General features: G+C 45.8%; 2 protein-coding genes across 3 annotated transcripts; one reads left to right on the top strand and one right to left on the bottom strand.

Moving 5' to 3' along the window:
* The first annotated feature begins 706 nt into the window (after positions 1-706).
* nek3 (NIMA related kinase 3) lies at positions 707-6,195 on the top strand. 2 transcript variants are annotated; one of them, XM_076036761.1, is made up of 13 exons: positions 707-1,033; positions 1,308-1,401; positions 1,528-1,625; positions 1,712-1,795; positions 2,098-2,165; positions 2,259-2,345; positions 2,523-2,577; positions 3,264-3,464; positions 3,771-3,885; positions 4,877-5,008; positions 5,125-5,256; positions 5,356-5,473; positions 5,687-6,195. In XM_076036761.1, exons 1-13 carry the CDS (start codon positions 917-919, stop codon positions 5,751-5,753), a joined length of 1,368 nt encoding a protein of 455 aa, XP_075892876.1. In that variant the 5' UTR covers positions 707-916; the 3' UTR covers positions 5,754-6,195. The 2 variants fall into 2 exon arrangements, with proteins under 2 accessions (XP_075892876.1, XP_075892877.1); XM_076036762.1 differs by lacking the exon at positions 1,528-1,625 and having other exon boundaries at positions 2,098-2,152.
* An 11,079-nt stretch (positions 6,196-17,274) lies between these two features.
* On the bottom strand, positions 17,275-20,000 carry lpar6a (lysophosphatidic acid receptor 6a). The gene is made up of 2 exons (XM_076036747.1): positions 19,435-20,000; positions 17,275-19,017 (listed from the first exon to the last, which is right to left on the bottom strand). Exon 2 carries the CDS (start codon positions 19,014-19,016, stop codon positions 17,895-17,897), a length of 1,122 nt encoding a protein of 373 aa, XP_075892862.1. The 5' UTR covers position 19,017; positions 19,435-20,000; the 3' UTR covers positions 17,275-17,894.
* Between the last annotated feature and the right edge of the window lie 3,386 nt (positions 20,001-23,386).

Raw genomic sequence — 23,386 nt, 5'->3', positions numbered from 1 at the left:
TCGACATTTTTAATAGCAAAGGATCAAAGAAGGGCGAATGAGAGCACAGGCATACCCGACTGCTGTTCCCACAATACACTCTCATGCTATACTTCCAATGCCCTGAGGCTTGGTTACGCTTAATTTTTATTTGACGTTCAAGAACTTTCTGGTGGGGAAGGGGGTGCTCTGCCGGCGCACGTGCGGGGCCCTTCCAGACTTAAAAAGACTCCGAATCTACAAATGTGATATTTTTCTACATAATTTTCGTATCCGCAAGTTTCTCCCTCTCACTCTTATCGTGTCACACTCACCCTGTTGCTGTTATCTGTATGTCCACGCTGTGAAAACTCCAACATGGAAGCAAGCTTTTTGGGGACGGCACGACCGGATGGCGCATATTGGGTACGGTGGGATGCACTGCCATCTAGCGGCAAAATTGCGCAGACGCCGTGTGCCTCAATGGCGTGACGGAAAGTTGTGGGTACACCTGAGTAGTTTGCGGAATACTATTTTTTATGCCCCTCCCCCCGCCCCCAGCTCACCCCCACACCTAAATTTTGATAGTAATGTAAAAATTACAGCCGTTATTATTCTGTCAAAACATCCAAAGAGCAAACGTCGTGTAGTCCAGCTAAACCAAATCTACAGTTTCAGTCATTGCAATCTGCCCCCATCTAGCGGCCACGGTGCGAAGCACGTATGTGTCGTGTTGACGTCACACAGCAACAAGGAAGTTGAAATGATAACACGAGTGTCTCGCCAAAGCCTCAGTTGTATTCTTAATCATTAGCTGTGAGAATTTCGTTATTAAAATACTACGCAGTGAAACAGAATAGTCTCACAATAGCGCTGTCTCTCCTTCGTGTTGATATTGAATGTTTTTGTTTGTTTTTTGCTCGTCGTGGCTTCTCCCTGTGATTGATGAAGGAGCCACATGGAGAAATACTCAGTGCAGAAAGTGATCGGAGAAGGCTCCTTCGGTCGGGCTCTTCTAGTCCGGTGTAAAGAGAGCCAGGAGACGCTTGTGATCAAGGAAATCCAGCTGCCGAAGGTAATTTCAAACAGCGAATGTGACGCGCTTCCTGTATCCTGGTGACGCAACCACAACGCAACAAACAATACATTCTGGATGGTCATAATAAAAAAACACAGTCTAACCTAGATTGTTTGTGTTAGCTATGGGAAAATCTATGCAAATGCTGTTTGTACTGTACTGTTATCCCACTGGATTGAATCCCTGCACACGCACTTGTTTGTTTTGCACGATATCGTAATACATTCTTTTTTTTTTTCTTCTTCTTTTTTTTGTATTTGCATTTTTATAGAATCGGTCCAGACATGAGAATTCGAGGCAGGAAGCTATTCTGCTGGCCAGAATGAAACATCCTCACATTGTGGCATTCCGGGATTCTTTTGAAGGTGATCTCTCTCACGCAGACACACACCAAGCTTCCCCCCATTTCACAAAAACTTTTTGATCTAATTAGGAAGTAAAGTTATGACTTTTTGGGTTTAAAAATAAGCAATGCCCTTGCCTTTGTCCAGGTGACAACCTCCTGTGTATTGCCATGGAGTACTGTGGCGGAGGAGATCTGCTGCAGAGGATCCAGCAACATAAAACCAGGCCGTTCTGCGTTGATGATGTGGGGGTCACATTACTTAAAGGTCTGGTAGTTTTATACATTGTTTCAGAACATTTTCTCTCATTCTTCTTTTCACTTTTTTTTAGATCTTGAGATGGTTTGCTCAAATGTGTTCCGCCACACACCACATCCACCACAAACGGGTTCTGCACAGAGACTTGAAATCCAAGGTACAGCCGTCTCTGATGTGCATATTCATGGACGTGCAAGACGGTTGAAATTCACTAAGCCTATTTAAACAAGAGTCAACAGTTTGTTGTTTTCCTGGCGTGATGCATGCTCTCATCAGCAGTGAGCACTAGGGGGTAAAATGAACAATGACAAGGTTGCTGATAGGGACAGGAATAACATTATGCATTATCACTTGATAACGTATCAAGTGATAATGCATAATGTTATACATAAATAGATTCCGGGTTTTGTTTATGTGATATGCTAAGACATTTCTTCTCTCTTCTGTGTCCTGAAACAGAATATTTTCCTGACAGAGGACGCCACAATCAAGCTCGGGGACTTTGGCTCTGCATGTATTCTGAACAGGCACAGTAACACAGAGACAATTCCATTTCTTATAAGGTGTGTGACTGTATTTCCGATGTAATGGTAACAGGTTTGTTTGTGTTTGCATTGCAGCTCAAAGTCCTATGCTCATGCATACGTGGGGACGCCGTATTACGTGGCTCCAGAAATCTGGGACAACAAACCGTACAATAATAAGAGGTAAGCTATAATGCCAGATTACCAACCTGAGAGTCCGGTAGTTCTCTAAAGAATAAGCACAGTTAAACAAACAAGACGTTGTCAAATACTCAAAACATAAGTGTGACTGTGCTTCAACGCAGCGACTGTCTGGTGTCAATGAATAACCATCGATCGTTATGTGCCTGTGTTTTGAAGTGATGTGTGGTCCCTCGGCTGTGTTCTTTATGAACTCTGCACCCTGCAACATCCGGTATGTTTCCTCCCCAGTTCCCTCACAGGTCCACACAGGGCCTCACTTCAAACACTTTTTAAACAGAGTTGAGTCATGATCATTAAGTTGCTCCACTGAAATTAAATTTGGAAATGTCTATTATGCTGACGTCACTCATGTGTCTCTATCAGTCAGTGATCTTCTCAAATTGAGAAACTTCCATCTTTTATTTATTTTCCCTGTGAATTATTTCAGAAAGCATGTAATGAAAAAAATCCAGCTCCAGAAATTAACACTTTGTGAAAGGGCACCCTTTGTATGTGTAGAAGAGGTGCGTGAATGAAATATGTGACAGTTGTCAACCTTTACTAAGAAATTAGTACCTGTACCTCTGCCAGGCCAGTGGATGACACCCACAGAGATAGTCGCATCGTTTTTGTCTCATTAGAAACATGAAATGTTTATCAAATCATCAACTTAAACTGGAAGCTAAAATCCAGCATTTTCACAGGAGGATTCAAACACAGGGCTAAAAATGCTGTTATCTGGATATCTATGGAGGAGGGATTTTTGCATTGTTATTCATGCAGTCATGATGCTTCAAAGTCTAGAATGAAAAATGATCATACTTTTACTGATAACAACAAACTTTGGATATTGGCTGTTTGAATATTGCTTCTTTTTTGGTCCCATTAAATCCTTGCACTTTTTTTTCTCCCATCCAGTTCCAGGCATCAAGCTGGAAGAACCTGATCCTAAAGGTGTGTCGAGGCGCGTACCCTCCCCTCCCCAGCCATCTGCCCTACGAGCTGCACTATCTGTTTAAGCAGATGTTTAAAACCAATCCAAGGGACCGTCCGTCGGTGCACACCATCCTGACCTCTCACCGGGCTTCCAGGCTCCTGCGTGCACATCTGTCCTGGCAGGTAATGCCGCCGCCGTCGCCCCCCTCCTCGCACGCTCAGAAGTGCAGCTCCCTCGTGGTCTGGCTTCCTGCGCGGCGACGGTCAATCAAGCTGCCCAACCTGAAATCATTTTACGGCCGCCCATCCGTCACAGCGGCACGCTCTCACAACACGGTGTCGAAATGAGCATTTAAACTCTTACACAACTTCCCCAGCTGCGGAGAGCCAGCACGGAATCTGACCTTTGACAAGCCTCTGTTGGTTCAGATGGCCACAGGGCTCATGTTTTGCGTTTGATTTACCGCGTTGCTCTTAACCTTTTTACAGGCGCCCGAGTTGGAGCAACAAGGCAGGCGTGCACGTCGCTGGGACAGAGAGGAGGGAGTGAAGGTGACCAGTCACCTGGCAGAGAAGAGTTTAATAACATCCTCCACCTCTGAAGGTAGAGTTAAAAAAAAAAAAAAACTGCAATCATCGGATTTTATTCTAGATTCTGTATCTAGCTTGTCAGTGAACTGCACAGGAAAGTCAGTGAAACCATGCAGTTCTGGAAATTAGCACTTTGTTATGTCACAAAAGGCAGTGGTACCTCACTGGTAATTCAGTGTCAGCACACTCAGGTGTTTTTATTATATCCAAACATATGCTTGGTCCAATAATCAATAGCATTAAAATAAAGCGCAGTTTACTGGGCTTTATATATGTTTTATTTTTGTATTTCTTTTTTTCATGGGGCCTGTTATGGTGCTATACTGGGGTCAGAGAAAGCAAGTAAAGATCAGAAAATGGTATTGAACTTTTGAACTATTGAAAATATTTGATGATTTTGAAAACTCTCTATAGTGTTTGAAAACTGTTGAGTTGTTTCTCAGTTGTTGCCATTAAATGCTTAAGTAATTAATAAGAAATTAAAAATTTCCTTTCTTTGAATGGGAGCAAACAGGACCAAAAGAAACTGACAGAAATGTTTGAACAGAACATTCCACCTCCTTAATGCCATGCAAGTCTATGGGGTCAAAAGTCAACTTTGTCCTAGAGACATGGGGCCACTTGCAGGTTCATCGGGATCCCTCAAGACACAGCCACGTCAAATTTGGGGCTTCTAGCCCATGAGGAACCCTGAAACCCTAATTCCAGCAGTAACCCTAACCCTAACCCTAATTCCAGCCTTATCGCTAACCCTAATGCCATGCAAGTCTATGGGGTCAAAAGGCAACTTTGTCCTAGAGACATGGGGCCACTTGCAGGTTCATCGGGATCCCTCAAGACACAGCCACGTCAAATTTGGGGCTTTTAGCCCCATGAAAAATTTTCTTCCTCCGAGGTGGGGCGTGATAGAGAAAGTTTGACAACCACTGCCCTGGACAAAGAAGTTTCCAGATCTTTCAGGTCGTCCTCCTTATTTCTCCCTCTGCCTTATGATGTTGTCACAGCAACGGAATTCCCCAAAGCTCACGCTGAAAGCACAAAGGCTCCTCGGAAGCAGTGGCCCACCGAGCCGTCGCAGACGGTGTTGCAGAAGTTGGCCGATGCGAGCCTCCTCTCATCTGACAGCATGGCAGCAGGTGGGTCAGCCAATGAGAGTATGATAACACCAGCAGTCTATTTTATCTCTACAAGAAATTCAAACTGGTTGTGATTTTATGTTGTATGTAAGAATTCTTTGGTTGTGTGTGCTTAGATGTGTCGGAGGAGTCGGAGGAGCTACAGCGGCGGAAACGTTGGGTCCGAGATCCTCCCGAGATTCTCCTGAGACAGTTGGAGAAGGCCCAGTTGACAAGAGCCTCCAGCACCTTTATCGTGAACCGAGCAGGTCAGCCCGCCTGTCAATGCTTCTCCTGTTCAGACTCAGTGGTAGCATGTAGTCAGTCGTTAAGAGTGGAGGTCCGCTTCTGTCTCTTCCTTCTTCAAGGTGGCGATCCTCTGGTGGGGCCGCTCTCCCAGTCGCAAGGTGATGACACCGACGGCCCCGAGCCGGACGTGGCCACGGATGAGGAGCGGCTTCAGCCTCGCTCGGATGACGAGGACACGTAAGTTGCCGTGTTTAAGCAAGAGCGCAAGAACATGTCCGGTTGCCTCTACTTCACCGTTTGTGTGTGCAAGAGAGGTGCGTGAATGAAATATGTGACAGTTGTCAACCTTTACTAAGAAATTAGCCTGCAGGTGGTTCAAAAAAACAATTTCTAACTGCTGTGTCAAAATGCCAAAACGAAACGTGTCTGGTGCTTGTTTCTTTTCCGCAGAGACTTTGAGGAAGACTCTCCATGTGACTGGATGGATGAAGCCGAGAACATCCTGTGCACACAATGACCCCTCAGTCTCTCTGACAGCGACACGGTCACGAGGTCACAAGGCCGTTAATATGACGGACTGGTGACACCGCAAGCGCTTGATGATGCATCCAGACTGAAACGGCAATTCCCAGCTTTGCTCCGCCACCACGTGTCGCTCCTCTGATCGGCGCAGTTAAACTTGAGTTCAAAGGACTTAAGAAAAAAAAAAAAGAGTGAAGTGACTCCACAGTGCGTCAATTCCTTTTTTGTGTCTTTTTTACATGTTGAACGATTATTGTATAGAACTTAGTTGACCTGATGCACCGTATTTATTTTTGACCACATTTCTCAAGAACAATTTTAGAATATCGGCTACTGTTTACATGGCCTCTGTTAAGAGGGTCGCAGCTGATCTGTGACCAGCCTGTACCACATTCTGTACACAGGTTTGTCTAATAAAATACAATCGGCTCAGTCAACATCAGCCACCCGTTCTTTTGTTTGAACAACCCGCAGCCACAACACAGCCGTTAAACTTGATGAGTTAATTTGAAATACACCGGCCGCTAGATTGTTGTCATAAAACAATGTTCCCACATGAGGATGTTGGTGTTGTGTCCACTCTGCGTCCGCCCTTTGATTGGAGGATCAGCTGTGGTCACTCCTCAGGTTACCAATGATAACATTCCCAGTAGATTGCGGCCGTCTGGAAGCTCCTGTTTTCTTGTCGGGGAGGCAGGAAGTATTAGGCCCAGAGCTGCTGGGTCTCTCCGGGGTCACAGCGCTTTGGACCTGCCCACAGCTTTTGATCTGGCTTCCTCTGCGGTATCTAATGTAGACTAAACACGTGAAGTCATGACGGCTTTTTCTTTTTCTTTTTTTTTTTGCGCCTGTGTGCGTGTGTCAATTATTTTCTTGTTAAGACCCAAACAGCTGCATGCATGTTGTGTTATTTCAAATTTGCCTTGAACGCAGCACGAGTACAGACCACATAGCGGGCGATGAGTGACTTTCTGCCACTAGGTGGAGTACAAACGACTGATGTGAATCTGATGTGTTGCATGATTCTGGTTCAGATTTAGTTCGTAACATCAGCAGGGAGGGAAATCATGAAAGGATTCATGACAAATGATCCATAATGAAAGATTTTTTATTAGTTGCGACATCAAGACCATATTGTTGGTTGATGTCATTAAAAAAGGGAGACGATTGACGTACTCAGAGTGCCTGTTGCCTGTTGGGTTTGGCAGTAAAAGAAAAAAATAAATGTTAGAAAAGAAACGGCAAACAATGGCTTCTCCACATGTTGGCCAAGGGTGAAATAAAGGCTGAGCCACACCCCGCGTCGGTTTGGGCCCAACAGGATACAGATACTACGCAGTCAACACAGCCATCGCGATGCTGATTCACCAACAGTCACATCAGGGACGGATTATCCTGCAGCCAAAGTTCCTCCGCCGTGACCGAAGCCTCCCACTGGCTGACAGGACGGCCGCACACCATGAGGGTCTCTCTCTGCCACATATCTTTTATAGAGGAAACCCAGGGGCTGCGGCTTGGACCTTATCTCGGAGGCACACTGAATAACCTCCCCAGCATCCAGACCCTCATTTATTTAAAATTCTGGCTGTGTCTCAACCCCTCATACCTCCAGAGCTGTCCCTGTTTATCAGAGATAGGAGGCCGCGGCGAAACGCAGCAGAGCTACAGCTCCGCCACGCTGTGTGTCCTGTTGATAGGATGCTCGCCCCCCCACCAGCAGCGTCCGCAGTGAACTTGACAACCTCGCCATAAGTTCAGCCTCCTTCGCTGCAAACAGAGGGGCCTCTGGCGCAACACAGCTACCGCGAGGCACTGGAACGTCCGACTAGAGCACATAGCGCCATCTAGGATGAGTTGCAATGATATATGACTGTTTCTTTTTGTTTTTAAAAGTAATCCCATTCTACGACCATAAATCGAGCATTTTGCACAGTCCCATGTTGCAAAAGCAGTTACATTGTACCTTTAGAAGCTATGTTCTTAGAACACTGTTGGCAGTTAAATGTTAAATAAATGTTTTGTGTGTGTGTGTGTGTGTGTATGTTTTTACTGTGCTGTTTTTTTTTCATATTTTACTGTGATTTGGACCCCTTTGGTCTAAAATGAAGGAAATAATAATAATAAAAAATGTATCCATGTTTGAATGCACAAATGAGACAATCATTTACGAACATAAAAATGCGATAAGATCCTCCTCAGGGCAGAAGCTGAGTGGTAAACTAAAATGATCAATGTCTTTTTTTTATCGCAGCTCTCGTCATCATATTCTGCTTGTTAAATTCTGATTTATTTGTGGTAAGACTGGGGCTGGAAACATGGAAACGAATATAAAGCAAAAGAGATTAAAACTATTGAGCACATTCAGGAAATGTGCTGCTGAACAGGAAGGATGTGAAGTTGTGTTGAGCTGCTATATTTCCTTGGCTACGAAAAAAAACTACTCATTTCAGGAGCTGCTTATTCGTGCAGTGCTGAGTTAACAGGCAGATTACAGGGCAAATCAACTTTTACTTTAAACTTGTTTTTGATTATCATGGCCACTCTGAGGGGGGGACGCGTTGTCGCACCACCGCATGGTCAACTCTCTCCTGTTGATGGCATTGCATGACACCAGAGCAGAAGAAAAAAAAAATCAGAGGAACTGACTCTCGTGCTGACCACTGGCATTTCCTCTTTCTGTGCTTATTTTACATTTTCACTCATTTGTAGGTACAACTTCCTTTTTTTTTAGCGTTGGCTCAGAGTGACAGCAAGCTTTAAAATGAGCTAAACGCAGCAATCAAAGTGCCTTACTGATTTTCTTACTGATTCAAACCGGTTGCACCAATAGCAAACAATCTGTTTCCCCCATCTCTTATTCAACAATGACACAAAAAAATCTTTCTCCTTATACGGTCCCCGCATCTCGACCCTCCTGTTCTGTGGTTTGTTATCTCAGTGAGTCTCTCTTGTCTGTCTCCTTATTACCGTGTTTTTAATGGCCTATTTTCTGAGCGGCCCCGACCTTCGCTCAGGAAGGGCCGTGCAGATGCGAGATGACCCAGTGATCTCTGTCGAGCTACCGATGTTTAGAGAGTCGCTTTTTTTGTACAAAGCAGCTTTTTCACCGTGCCTTTTTCAAATATATTTATGGGCCTGCTTAGTGTCTGTAGCGCGTTTGCGGTTTGGGAGTAGACATTTATAGCTTCAGCCAGGATCGGCCGCAGAGTAAAGAAACAATGAATCCTGCTACCATGACTCACAAAGAGAAGTGCTGTTTGTTCTGCACGGGGGAGAACCTCTTCCTGTTATTACCGCAGCACCAAGGTGCTGCAGACAGGAGACTTTTTACGGCTATAAATATGAGGCCTGTCATTGTTGCGATTATTCCGAGCTCTCCGCAACGACCCTCCATTGTCTCCTGCCCGGCGTTGCTCTGTTTTGTTTCGGGGTTTTTTTTTTTTTTTTGCGTTGTATCGTATCGGACAATCGAGTCTGACAAGGCTGAGCGCTAATGTGCGGCGAAGCCGAGCAATCCATCAGGTGCTTTGAAAAAGTGAAAAGGTCACAGTTGGAGTTGCGCTGAGTCGTATGAAAAGGGAGGGCAGGGCAGGGCACAGCACGACGCGCTTGTTTGTGTAACACCACTCATACGTGTGGAAACTCAAAGTGCTTTGTGCGTGTGGATCTCATAAGTCAGTACAGCGTCTTTTCTGTTTACAGTGTCAGGAGGATCTGGATTTCCGTTTTCAGTTTTCACTTCTTCCTCTTTCTGACCCGGAAGGTTTTCAGCACGAAGGTCAATCTAAATTTCCAAGTGAGCATCTGAGTTGTTGAAATTCAGGGTTCACCAAAATTAACTGCATTAAGGCTGACCTCCCTAAATTCCTCTTCTTTTTGATGAGTCAAAAAGCATATCTTATCTTTTATTTTGAAGAAGAAAAAAAAAAACACCCCTCCAGAATGAATAAATCTCTTCTTCAAAGCGCTCAGACTGAAGGTGACCCTGCACTCCCAACCTTTGGAGATATCTGGCATCCACAATCCTTTTTACTCTTTTTGGAACCACTATTGGCTTCACTAATGGTCTCCATCATTAGCCATGTGAGACGGCAGACATCATGTAAATTTGCCTTCCTCTCTTAGTTCCTGTCCACTTTACTCTCCTCAGACTTGGACCCATTCCATTTTGGCTTGAAGTCAATTTCAATCCCCAAGTTCCCTTTTATGTCCTCCACCCTTGGTAGAAAACGTATTTCTAGAGTCTGGCCTACACACTGGCTGCATTCACTGGGAGGGAATTTTTAACTAAATGGAGGACAAACTAACACCATGTCACACTTTCCAGTTGTTTGACTCAAGCCTGAACTCTGCGTGCGTCATTTGAAAAGATAAAAAGTAAAAAAAATAAAAAAAAATAAAAAAATGATGAATGCCCTCCCCTTTCCTCTCGTAATGTAGTTTTAATCCCGCCAATAAGTGAGACACATCCGATCTCCTTCACTTTGCTGGGTTTTTATACATGCGAGTGCAGCTGTTGCCGGCTGCTCACACGTCATACATGGAGATAATGTCTCCTGATCCTCCTCAAGGCCGCTGAACACCATCTCTGTGGCAGTCACTGACTCCAGACACTATAATAACTTTTTACTTTGTTTTTTTTCTGCGAGGCTAAAGCGAATTTGAGCTTGGCCTTGGTCTCCAGATTTAATGAAGTGCATGGCGTCACTCCGCCCACACCTTCTAGCTCGCACTCTCTCACACACACACATACACATAGAGAGAACATCAACAGTCATGTAATCTCCGCTCACATCCTGTGGAGGGTAAGATTTGGAGCAAATCTGATGTAGATAAACTGACAAAGTCGGCAAAGAATGAGAACTTTCCTGTAAGTGACACAGCTCACAGCTCAAGATCAAACTTGCCTGCAGTGACGGTGATGGTAAAGTGTCATGCCTGCAGAATCACACTCAACGTTATTTTTTTTTACATTTTTCTTCAATTCAGTCCTGAATCTTATTGATCTTTGCTCCGGAAAAGGTGACACAAACAAAGAGGGATGGTCGGTGGAAAGTTAATGATTTATTCCTTTATCTGTGGAGCCACCAGGGCCTCCCGAGTTGACATAAAACTGTTTGTTACTTTGGAAATGTTGTTCCATGGTGGAGGCTGAACAGTAGCTGGTTTTGTAGTCCAGCGTGGCCAAAATGAGGACTGTAGGAATTGCTGCTTGAGTTTCAGCTTGTAAGTCATATCACAATGGAATCCGTGTCTGAGGGACCTTTTTTTTTTTCTTTTTTTTTAAAACCTTTGCGAAGCCATTGGCTTTTTCTTTATCTAAATGAGGACATTTTATTGCAGGAAATTGATTTTTGATTGGAAGTTGGCAACGACTTTATAATCTTTGCTTGTATCCTTGGCCTACAAGTTTCAGTATCATCAATTACAATTATCAACGAGGGAAATTACTGTATGTGTTTAAAAAATAAACAAACAATTTAAAAGCGCCCCCAACGCCAGGCACTATTCTGTGGTATAATTCATATAAAGGTAAAGCTAATTTTCACAACAAAAAGACTTAGACATCAAAAACATTCTCTTAATTCTGTGTTAATTAAAAAAAAGTCCCCTTGAGTAGAGTAAACTCTAATTAACTAACGTATTATGAGGTAATTATATAATCCCTATGAATCATCACGTGTCTCTTCGCATTATCCAGTGCTCCCAGCCAAATCATGGCGGGCTTATCTGTCTGTCCTGTGAGACTAATTGTGTATTTTCTTTGTGGGCCCAGATAACCTCGAGGGTATCAATGAGCCCTGTCCTTCGCACCCCAAAGCCACAGTGTCAATAAATTGACCGCCTCTCCGCATGCCTGCCTCAAAAAGACTCAGGACGTCATGTTTGAAGCATCGCCGGGTTTTGACCGGTAACTTGTGCAGGATCCTTCAGGGAGAAATAAATCCCTGAGTGTGAGTAAATCTAAGTAAGAGCTGCGGTGGGTTGAGCAGATAAGGAGGACACCCCCTTATTTGAGATATAAACACTCGCCTATTTTTCCTTCTTCCTCCCCTCCCTAAAGGAGACAGATTTCTGTTGAGGCAAAGTATTGTGTGGTCTGAGAGGCTGTGCAGAAATTCCTCCCGGGGAACACGCTGACCTAGAGGCCGACCTGTACGCGTCAGCTTTTATGTGTGGCTGTGCCTCAGAGTGTGCTATGGGCATTTGTTTATGAGCCTGTGCTGTAGTATTAGAGGGGCCCGGGTATCGCTAATCCCGTCACGAGCTTAGCCGAGTCCTCGTGTAAAACCTGATAGGCCTGTTCCAGTCTTCAGTGCGAGTTGTGTTCTGATTTTTTCATTTATTTTTTTTTTAAGAAATTCTGTTCAGTATGTGTGCACTTCAATAAAACATCCTTAACTCTTAAAGCCAGACACAGCAAGCAAGGTGATAAGGCTTCAGCGTTGCGCAAAAGCCTTAGCAACAGTCAGAGGGTAATAAAATGGCAATAAAAGAGCGGAAAAAAGAGTCATTCTGCCTGACTGAATTCCATCAACCAAATAAAAACAGTAGTATGTAGCTTTACCATTAAATAAATGGATAAATCCTCTTTTTTAACGGGGCTTCATCCATCCAATCACAGGTCCATTATTAACCCGATCTTTATTTCATAACCAATGCTCCCAAAGCGTAGTCTTGTATTACTGATTACAAAAAACTCTCTATGGATCTATAGAAAATGGCAAAGGCAAACATAGCCCTCTGTTCACAGCCTCTCACAAAACATTCAGTTTCTAGCTTCCCGATGCTTTACTGGGAACTCCTGTGTGTTTGGACCTTTAGCCATGGTGGCAGTTTTGCCATGAGACTGTCAGTGTCAAAGGAGGCCTGTCCTCTCAGAAGCCGCGGCTTCAGGATTAATGTGTTGTCACGTCGGCTGCTCAAGGACCTTGCGTAAGCCTCCAGGAGTTTCCACGGGAAGGACTCCCAGCTCAGGAGCAGCTGACCTCTCCCGTCAAGCAGAACACACCTAGGCATAATGTTTGCTTTTGGTTCTTCTGTCTCCACCGGACTGCGACGGAAAGCTCAGTCAGGCTGAAAAGCACTCAGCGGCGAGGCTGCGGCATCCTGTTGTGGCTCACGTGCGCACGCCGTCGAACGCGTCGGGTGTCAGAGACGGGCCTCGAGCGTGTCAACAAAACAGGGGCGCGTCCAGGACGGAAGTCGGTTCTTCCCAAGGTGAAATGAATCAGTGGGAGCGTTCCATTGGAAAATCCAAGCAGGTTTTCCTTGCAGTGGGTTTCTTCATCTTGCCTCGAGCCCTCGGCATGTCAAGACTCGTGCTTGCTCGACTTGAAACCTTGCACGATTCTGTGGTTTTCCAACATCGCTCGAGATGAGTCGTCACACCAGTGCCCGCAAGCGCACGATTGCAAGCGCACGCGCTCCCACAGAGATCGAAAGATAAAGAATGCACTGAAGAATGGTTTGAAATGCATCCATTCGTTTTTCTATGCCCGCTTACTTCTGCACAAGAAACAATATGTCACCTGCCAGGGCCATATAGAAAGATAGACACATACGCCCATTCACACTCAAACACACACGGACAATTTCGAGTTCCCAATTTGCCTCACATGGAAGTTTTTGGCCTGTGGGAGGAAGCCAAAGAACCCACACAGATACAGAGAGAACATCAACGCAGGAAGGCCTCAGGTCAGGATCGAACCCACAACCTTCTTGCTGTGAGGCCACAGCAATAACAACTGCACCACCATGTCCACCCCAATCTAAAATCCATCCATTTCCTAGAGGCGCCTCCTCCGGCACTCAGGGTCTTGGGGGTCTGTCGGAGCCTCTGCCAGCTGTCATTGGGCGAAGGCAGGTGGACACCCTGGACGAGTCGCCAGTTCATCACAGGGCCACATAGAGACAAACAAAGACAAACAACCGTTCACACTCGCACGCACACACCTCTTTCAATTTTAGAGTTCCCAATTCACCTCACACGCATTTTTTTTGGACTGTGGGAGGAAGCCGGAGAACTCGGAACCCATGGAGACACAGGGAGAACATGTAAACTCAACACAGGCAGGCTTCTGGCCAGGATTGAACCTGCAACCTTTTTAGGGTGAGGCAACAGCGATGACCACTACACCACTTTGTCACCCTTAGATTAAAATAAAAACCGAAAATATTTACGGGTTAGAGCGGGCTCTTGCTGTGACTCATTGTACGAAAGCAAACTTCTTTTTCTTCTTCGTCTTCTCAGGAAGCCCTTGGCTCAGACACAGAGGCGACCAGTGCGACCAGTCCGCTCCTCTCATGCAGAGGCAGGCCCTGTTACAACAGGCCAGAGGCAACACACTCACTCAGGAAAGCGAGAACAATGACGCGCATTGTGCACGACTCATCAAACTGCAACTCCGTTTCCTGGCACCCTTACAAGAAGTACATTAACAGCGATATTTCCTCACCTCCCCCTTCCCCACACCCAGACCCAGACCCAGACCCTGCTCCCTCCACCCCCCACCCTCCTTGCCTTCTTCTGCGAGCCGGACACTCCTCGTGTCAGTTCACCCGTTTTGTGTAAACTTGGCGGACGCGCTGAAGACGGGAGAGTCTTTATCAACATTCTGCCGCCAGCGCTGACCGTCATTCCAGAGATGCTATTGCAGCCTCGAGCTGATCTTGTCGAATAACTCCTCCGCGGATAGATACGGCCTGTTCAGAGTTAAGGGGGATTTACATGTGACTGGCTCGGTTCAGCTATTTAGCCTTGCCTCCCTCGCTCCCTCCTGTGCTCCCTCCTCGCAGACACTGAGCCCGTTTCCACCGCCGGTTATTAGTTTAGCGCTGCTGCTGACTTGAGAGATGAGGGAGGCTGTTTTGAGAAGCACTGACCAGCTCCTGTTCTTTGTTTGTTTGTTTGTTTGTTTGTTATACTGACACAACGATGACATCACACAACATTCTGTTTTTCCAGCTCAAGCCATGTGGCGCTTTCATTGTCCTCTCTTTTCCTGAAAGTTGTCTGCTTGGCAAATAAATAATCTGCCCACCCCCCCCCCCCCCCCACCTCCCTCCCGGCTGACCCTCTTGAGGACAGCAAACTTTTATTTTTATTTTCATAGCTCACTAATAATGTTATAAACCTGTTTACCCCTGGAAAATGAGGTGTGGCTGTAAATAGCAGAGATGCAGGACGTGATCACAATACAACATAGCAGAGATATTTAAATACGCTGATATGAAAGACCACATCAGGGTAATAACTGCCATTTCCTCTGAAATTAATCCTGCGAGCCCCGCAGGGAAAACGGCTCATTATCCTCCCTCCCCCCTCTCCCTCTCAGCCCACTTAGCAGGACAGGCTCTTCCGTTGTCATGTGATCACGAGCCGCTGAGAGAATCCAAGAACCTCAGGCCTGTTTCCCCCCCATCAGCGGTCGCCACTTCCTCTCCCACACACGCTGAGTTTTGGAGGTAACGACCGCCAGAGATGATGTTTCCAGACCGGAGTTCTCAACACGCCGGTGGATCTCCACTCAAGCTGTGGCTGAAAGTGCTAGGAGTGTTAGGAGCCCACGGGGGAGGGGAAGGGGTTATGAAGGCAGGGGGGGGGGGCAGCAGGAACAGAATGGAGGGCTGCATCCAGATTAGTTTTGACAGCCGTGGGTTCGACTGGCTGTGCTCAGCCTGATGTGTAAAACCCCACTGACGGGGCCTGAAAGATTGACCCCAGAGGGGATTCCTGCAGCTCCCCTTGAACTCTGACAGACCCTCTGCTGCGCGTCACGTCCGCCGCAGGACCGCTTTGATGTACGCCGTGTCCCGGGATGAACAGGGGTGGTATGGAACACAATGTATGCATGCGACGACTAGCAGCGTGGCGCCTGCGCTTTCTCAGCCAGCCGGCAGCTGGGAGAGGGAGAGGGGAGGTCAGGACAGCGACCTCCCCTCTCCCTCTGTTGTGGCTTACAGGAGAGAGGTGGGAGGGGTCCGACTGGGCCGGCACAGAGGTCTTGCTTGGGCGCCCTTGAGACACAAGACATGAATCTTTGCGGGTTCTTGACTGTTGAGCAACACGCAGCTTGCAAAATGAGCCGGCAGTGAGGACATTGTGCCAGTCAAACATGAGGCAAGTGGTGTTCAAAGTTCACATGATGTAAACTGCTTGAGTAAAGCCATTCAATTTTTTTTGTCAGTCATTGCATTAAATGTACTATTTATACCCAATTGAAATGTTTCCCATTGATTATTACTAATTATTCAGAAAACTCTGCAGAGAGCATAATAGCGGTGAGAGTGCAAAAATACTGAATTGCAAACAAAGGGCCAGAAGGTGTCCACTGCTGATGTCACAAACCTGGGATAGGTACTACTGCCCTTTGTGATGTCACAAATGCCTGATTTTCAGACAGTAATGCTTAAGCACAAGTCGTTGGACGAACTTTAATCATTTCTGGGGAGTTTGTTGACAGAACGGAGAAACAAATTATTGTTATTGTCATTTTTATTATAATTATTATTATTGTTAGAAGAAAAAGGTACCATTATTACAGGACCTTTACCATGAATGTCCAATTTGTTTGTCCTTCCGTGTCCCTGTTGTGACCTCGCCTGACAACAACAAACAGTTAGCCCTTGCGATTAGATAACCGCTTGGTGTCTTCAACACACACACGCAGTGAGTGAGGCAGTCTGGCATGAGAGACAAACCAAAAATAAAATCCATATTAAACCTTTCTTTACAGCTCTGGATGACTGGTTGGTCATCTTGCACCACAAACATTTGGCTGCTTCCCATCCGAACGACGCCAGATGACGTGAGGTTCCTTTGGTGTCAAATTGGATGAGTTTGTTTTCATAACAGGCCGGGGTATTTAAACCCCGTCCCTGCTTCGCCCGCATGGCCTCAGAGCCAGAGTTATAGGTGGGAGGAGGGAATAAAGCGCCGCTGACTGACCTTCGGGCTATGTCAATAAAGTTAGACTGCCATGTGCTTTCTGTTATGCACTCTCACGCTGCGTCGACTCCACGCAGATCGCTGGTAAATTTGTCCCCAGCAGGTCCGAGATTTCAAACATCTGTCTTCATATTAAACTCTCCCACTTTTATGCTGCCGTGTTTTTTTGTTTTTTCCCTGAAAAATATTCCCTGTTCTACTGTGTGTTATCTAGCCTGCTGGTGGCCTCAACCAATCCGGCCGTAGTCAATATTAAACCAGCGCTTCTTGAATAAAGAAATGACAACCAGAGGAGTTCCTCTCTGGTTTAAGTCACACTTTAAATTAGGCTTTATTTACCACCTCACACGCGTTTTCACATTATTGCAGCCACCCACACAGTCACGCACTTTTTGTGACACAGGAAGCTGTGGAGGAGACTTTCGGGCTCCAGCAGAATAGATCCACTTTCACAACGGCCTCGTTTGCATCAGAGACAAACATCGAAGGAGATTTTGACATTTTGATGGTAATAAGACTCAGCGCTTGGCAGACGTTGTGGACTTGAATTAAAACTCTTGCCTCATTTGAATGAAAAAAAGGTCCTTTCACAAGACTTTTTATTCATTACTGTGGCACGAGTGGAATTGTATCAGTGCATTGAAAGAGTCCACAGTGAAATGGCGCCAGACGAACAAAGGAAGGCACTTTTGCAACATCTATCTGTTATTCACAACAACAAAAAAACATAAGAAAACAATTGTACAATCTATACAGTCCGGATAAAACTTTATGTTAATTTAAACAGCACTATTCTAGAACAAGCACCATCACTTACCACAGAAATGTACAGACACACACGGACGCCATGCAGACACTCGACAACATCACCGTCTTGCCCTCCACAGATTACATTTCCTTCGAGGTCACCGCCAGAGTAATCGTGTTTTAACACCATTAGATATTATTCCACAGGAAATAGGGAAGTTAGCGAGTAGCAATAAACAGTCCGAGCACGTGGGCTAAAGGTCACGGAGGCGCCGAGACTTCAGAGCAAGGGGCTGTCAGTGACGGGCCCAAACAATCGCCCTGAGATGAATACTGAGATCAGACACAGAGTCTTTGGCCGGCTCTGCGCACAGTCATTCCAACAACCCTCGACTGTCTCCAGGAGAGTTTGTTTTCACAAACACGGCGGTGGTTCGGTCATACCGACGACTCGCTGTGGAAGACTTTGGCCTTCAGGCTCTTCAGGCTGCACTGTACATTCGAGCTGCTGTCCGACTGCAGCGCCTCGGAGAACTTGATGTCGTAGGACCGGTTGATGTGAGACTTCTTCTTCTTGATGGAGTTCTGGATGGTCTCCGAGGTGAAGTAGTAAACGATGGGGTCGAAGCAGCAGTTGGACACGGCGATGCACAGGGCTATGGGGTAGATCGTCCGGACCACCGACTCCACGAAGCAACCCTTCAGCGTCTTGGTGCGGACCAGGGCGTAGAAGACCAGGTTGACGTTGTACGGGATGAAGCAGAAGCAAAAAATCAAGAGGTGCACGACGATCATGCGCAGGATCTTGGTCTTGTTGAGCTTGCCGCCACGGCTGATGGCCTGCGGGCGGCGCAGGGTCTGCAGCACCATGATGGAGCAGCACACGTTGAGCAGGAGCGGGATGATGAAGCCCACCGTCTCGATGAAAATCACCACCTTGGACAGGTGAGATTTCCACTGATTGGAGGAGAAGTTCTCGAAGCAGAAGGTGGCGTTGGTCGTGTTGTTGGCTTGCGACGTGGTCTCCAGCATGAAGCCCGTGGGCAGGCTGCCCGACAGCACCAGCACCCAGATGGCGATGCACACGATGCGGGCGTTGCGCTTGGTCCGGAGCGCCCTGGAGCGGAAGGGGTGCACGATGGCCAGGAAGCGGTCCACGCTGATGCACGTGAGGAAGAACATGCTGCCGTACATGTTGGTGTAGAACAACGAGACGGAGACCTTGCAGAGAACTTTGCCGAAGGGCCAGTTCTGGTTGATGAAGTAGAAGACGCGCAGGGGCAGCGTGCAGACGAACAGCAGGTCGGACACCACCAGGTTCATCATGTAGGTGGTGGTCTCGTTCCGCAGCTTGAGTGAGCAGGTGAAGATGTAGATGGCCACCACGTTGGTGATGAGGCCCACCACGAACACGATGCTGAAGACCGTGCTGTACAGCGGGTACTTGAAGCCATCGTTCTTGGCGCAGGTGGCGGCGACGGTGGCCATGGCGTTGGCCAGGTGGTTCTCAGCCCATTGCGAGGTGAACGTCTCAGTGGGGACTGTGTTGTTGTTATACATTCTGGGAGATAAAGGGGGAGAAAAAGATAAAGAGAGAGAAAAAAAAAGTTGGGGGTGGGTCTGCGTTGTGTAACGGATGTATGGTAAAAGGGACGCCTTGGACAATGAACCCACCATGAATGGAGGGAGCTAAACCAGGACACAGTCAAACATCTGATAAATCAGTCCTGGGAGATTTACAGCCCGAGTTAGGCACATGGTCAAATTGTTTCCCACCCACCCTGATTTAGTTGTTGTTGTTGTTGTTGTTTTTCTTGGGGGAGAAAGAGGATGGGGGGATTACCCCATGTTGAAAAGGTTTCTCCCCTGAGGACAGACAACTGAGCCTGGAGCAACACTCCCCTCCCCCTTGTCCCGTGCTCGAGCAGCAGCAGCAGCAGCAGCAGCAGCCTCGCTGTACAGACGGAGCAGTGCTTACCCTGATGAATCAGTCCCACCGAGGTGTCTCCCTGTGCGCTCAACACGTCCACCGGCTGGATAGTCCACGGAGGGAACTGCGGCACATCCTGCTTTGCCTGTCTGTCTGGTTTGTTTGTTTGTTTAGAATGGCTTCACCTTAAAAATGGAAAAATTGTTTTAAAAATTCCGGCTTCTTTGTCAAAACGTAATCCTGAGATAACGCCTTTTCAAATTCCAAAGTGGGGGAAATTAAAAAATAAAATAAAATAAAATAAAAAATAAAAAATAAAAAATAAAAGGTTACACTTGCTTCACAGCTTTCACAACTTCCTTTTTCAATCACAAAGCGTCAGAGCTTCTTCCAGTGAAACAGAACTTGAAGCACTGAGTTTTGCCCAACCGTCCTTGAGTGTAAGTCTTGATGCTGTTTCCTGTCCCTACAACTTCTCCTTCTTCGCCGGCAGCCCGCGGCTGGCTGTCTAACTTCTCTTCTCTCGCTCTCGCACGGGCACTGACTCAGCACGCATCTCTCGCACACACACAGTTCCACTTCTTTGTGCCGGTAGCAGAGACTGTTTTTCTTTTTTTTTCCCCCCTCTTTTGCGCTGCCCCTTGTACTTTGAGCAACTGAAGTAACTCCTCCCACTCGGCTCCTCCCACCCCTTTGTCTGCCCACTATAGTCAAAGTGGGGGGCGGGCGGTTAGCCCACACTGCTCCCCAGTAAGGAGAATTCATCATCATGTTATACACAAAAGCGCTAGCAATTAGCAGGTAGAGGGTTACTTGTTGCTGCAGGTATAGGTCAAATATAAAATGAATGGTTAAAGTCTGACTCTTCTGTTTAAGGAGTAAGTCTGTTAAAGACGTCATTTTAAGTGTTCTGTTTATTTAATATGGAGTACAACATGCACAGAGGGCTTTATATGTAGCTGAAGCTAACAGAATGGGAAAAATTATTCAGATTCTGTACTTAACTAAAAGTACAGATACTGACTAAAATACTCTGCTAGAAGTAAAACTACTAATTAGACCCTTTGCTTAACTAGACGACAGCATAATCCAAATAGCACCACTTCAAACAACGGCGACAATTAAAACATCATTTGTATAGTTTAAACACTTTGAAACTAGCATGTTCTTTACAAAGTAAGGAGAAGAAAGTACTTATGTTTGTGTACAAAGGCAGGGAGATAAAGTAAAAAGTAGTTGTAAAAAAAGAAATGCTCAAATACAAAAACCAGAAAAATCTACTTTCGCACAGTAATAAAGTATGTGTACATCGTTATTTCCCTCCTCAGTAAGCTAATACACAATTTAATGATCACTGCTGAGATATTTTATTGTACCCATGTAAGATGATATCAATAAATACATCCTACTGCAGTTTATTTCAGTTTATTTGCAGTCATTTGCAAGATGAATAACATTTTCTCAGACATTAAACTTATCTGCACAAACAGCAATGATGTTGCTGCATTGTATAATGAATAATTTCCTCACTATGAAATGTATTTTGTCTATGAAACCTTTTTTGAGTAATGTGGCTGACAGAGATGTTAACAATATTACAATAGAAAAAGAAATGATGATAAATGCTCAGTTAACATGGTACCAAATTATATGATGTGTTCAATATCACACTGGTCCCCCTTGACCACACTTGACTGTGCGATCTAATACAATACTGTTGCTTCTGCTTTGGCTGGCCATGAAGACTCAACCGTGCAACAAAGATACACTTTTTGCTAATAATAACACATGATAAGACACAATAAGCGTGAGAAAGAAACCAAAGGCCTATGAACAACTGGGGTGGGTGCCTGTATGGTCCTACAGGATGTAGAAGTAACTAAAAAAAAAAAGTAGACTGTGTCTGTTTTTCACAGCTTGTGTGAGCTGCAGCTCTGCTTTGTTGAACAGTGGAGTTTTATTGTGCAGCCGACACTGAAAGTAACACAGAACAGAACACTCCCTTTTCAGGACTTGTCAGTCAAGGCCCACTGCGTTTTCTCCCTCAGAGGAGGCATCGAAGTACTTCTTTAGCAGGGGAAATCCCAGAGTTGGCAGTCTGTAAAAGAATCAAGCTCTTAGCTGCAAGTAAAACAGCTGGGAGACTTATTAGGACGAAAGATGTCTGGAAAAAGTCAAAGTGCTTCTTGACAGTCCGGTGGCGGAATGGAACAGCTTGTCACTATATGTGTTGCGCGGCTGTTGCATGTGTCAACAAAAGTTGACAAAAGTGCTCATCCTGCTAAAAAGCATACAGCTAAAAAGCATCTGTAAAAAAAAAAAAAAATGGCCTTTTGCATGCTAAAGTGAGATTGTTTCAAATGGAATTCATGCAGAGAACAAACACTTTTCACTGGCGATCAGAAATTTACAGTCGTGATCATGGAGGGAATTCAGACATGCTTTGTTTGGATTTGGTGACACTCACCATCAATTGCTGAACAAATAGCTGAAGCCTTTTCCTCCCCCCCCTGCCCCCCCCTCCACAGAGAATCAAAGAGACAGCGGGTGCTCCGCAGCCACTCTGCTTCTCATTGTCAGGTCATCAGAAAATAAACAGCACCAAGGCTGCTGTGGAGAGTGTTCAGCAAGAAATACAAACCCCCGCACCATTGTCCTCGAAACTTGCAAACAAGGTCCACGGAGCATGTTAAAAAACAAGGCCTTCACATGCAAGCTTGTGGCTGCTAAACACAAACATGTGGCTGAAACCCCTGGACTGTTAAAAAAAAAAAAATTGCACAATGCCAGGAAACTGTCTGGCAACCTCAAGGCCAAGACTGAAGGTTTCCATACACGAGAGAAAAAAAATGCATGGGAAAGATAATGGGTGACATAATATTCTTGCGTAATAACGTTGATGAGAAACTAACTGTTTGTGTGTGCGCGTGAAACGATGGTTTCTTTACCGTGGAACGGAACTAAACGTTTGAGATCCTCGCCGTGCACTTCTGTCCTCTGTTTTGTTCTTCTGTATCCATCCTGTGGAGTCAACCTTTGCAACAGAAACCACAGTCACGCGATGTTCGCGTCAACAAACCGCTGAAGCCAATAGAGGTGTTTAAGTACCGTAGAGCCGCCGCATGAGAGCCTGCGCAGCGTACCCTCACACGAGACCGGGACCTTCGGCCGGAAGGGCAAATGCGAAAATAAAAATATTTTACACAACATCAAAAAAAAAAAAAGTCAAAGATGGGAAGACCGGAATTGGAACACTCACTTTTGAGAATAGGAAGGAAACCTTCTCCTCCAGGTTCTTCACTTCCCCCAAAATGTGTAATCAACACGTTGCTTTCTCCTCTGCAAATGCAACACTTCCCTTCCCCCGATGCAAACCACTGGTCACGGGTACAGTCAAGGCCCCCTGTCAACATGTCCCACCAACTCGACCTGTCGCTGACCTGTTGACAAGGCAAACCACATGGATCCCATTGTTGTGACAACTGAACAAATGTTGCGTGCTGCTGATCTTCTTCTCCATATTGGCAGGAAGATGAGGAGGAGATCGGTTGAATTTTGTGTTTCAGATCCTCATTTTGAGGCAATTCGTTAAAATCAGTTGCTCACAGCTTCCTGGTTGGCTAACCGATCATTCCTGATAACAACTGAGGAAGCCTTCCTGTCCTACGCAGACCTAGCTCAGAGTAGCCAATGTATTGACGTAAAGCAATGCCTTAGTTAAGAGATGCACATCAGTTCTTTGATAGTCCGGCTCTTCGTCTGAAGCTAGAAGGGTCTGAAACCACAACCCTGCACGAACATCGGTTCGCCCTTTTAACCTCTGAACGATTGAAGCTGAACTTCAGGTCAGCCAACATCCCAAAATAGTCTTGAAGAGCTACATGAACCATCATCTCACCAACACTGATGAACAGGTGCTATTTTATTTACTATATATGGGCCTTTAGTTTAATACTGGTATTTTTCCTTGAGTGAGTGCTGCAAAATGTCTTGCCTACTT

Source organism: Nelusetta ayraudi, unplaced genomic scaffold (assembly GCF_046127955.1).
Source record: "Nelusetta ayraudi isolate G7.1 ecotype Tasmania unplaced genomic scaffold, CSIRO-AGI_Nayr_v1 ptg000048l, whole genome shotgun sequence".
Lineage (NCBI taxonomy): Eukaryota > Metazoa > Chordata > Actinopteri > Tetraodontiformes > Monacanthidae > Nelusetta > Nelusetta ayraudi.
Note: the sequence above shows the minus strand (reverse complement) of the source record. Positions and strands in the feature narration are given on the sequence as shown.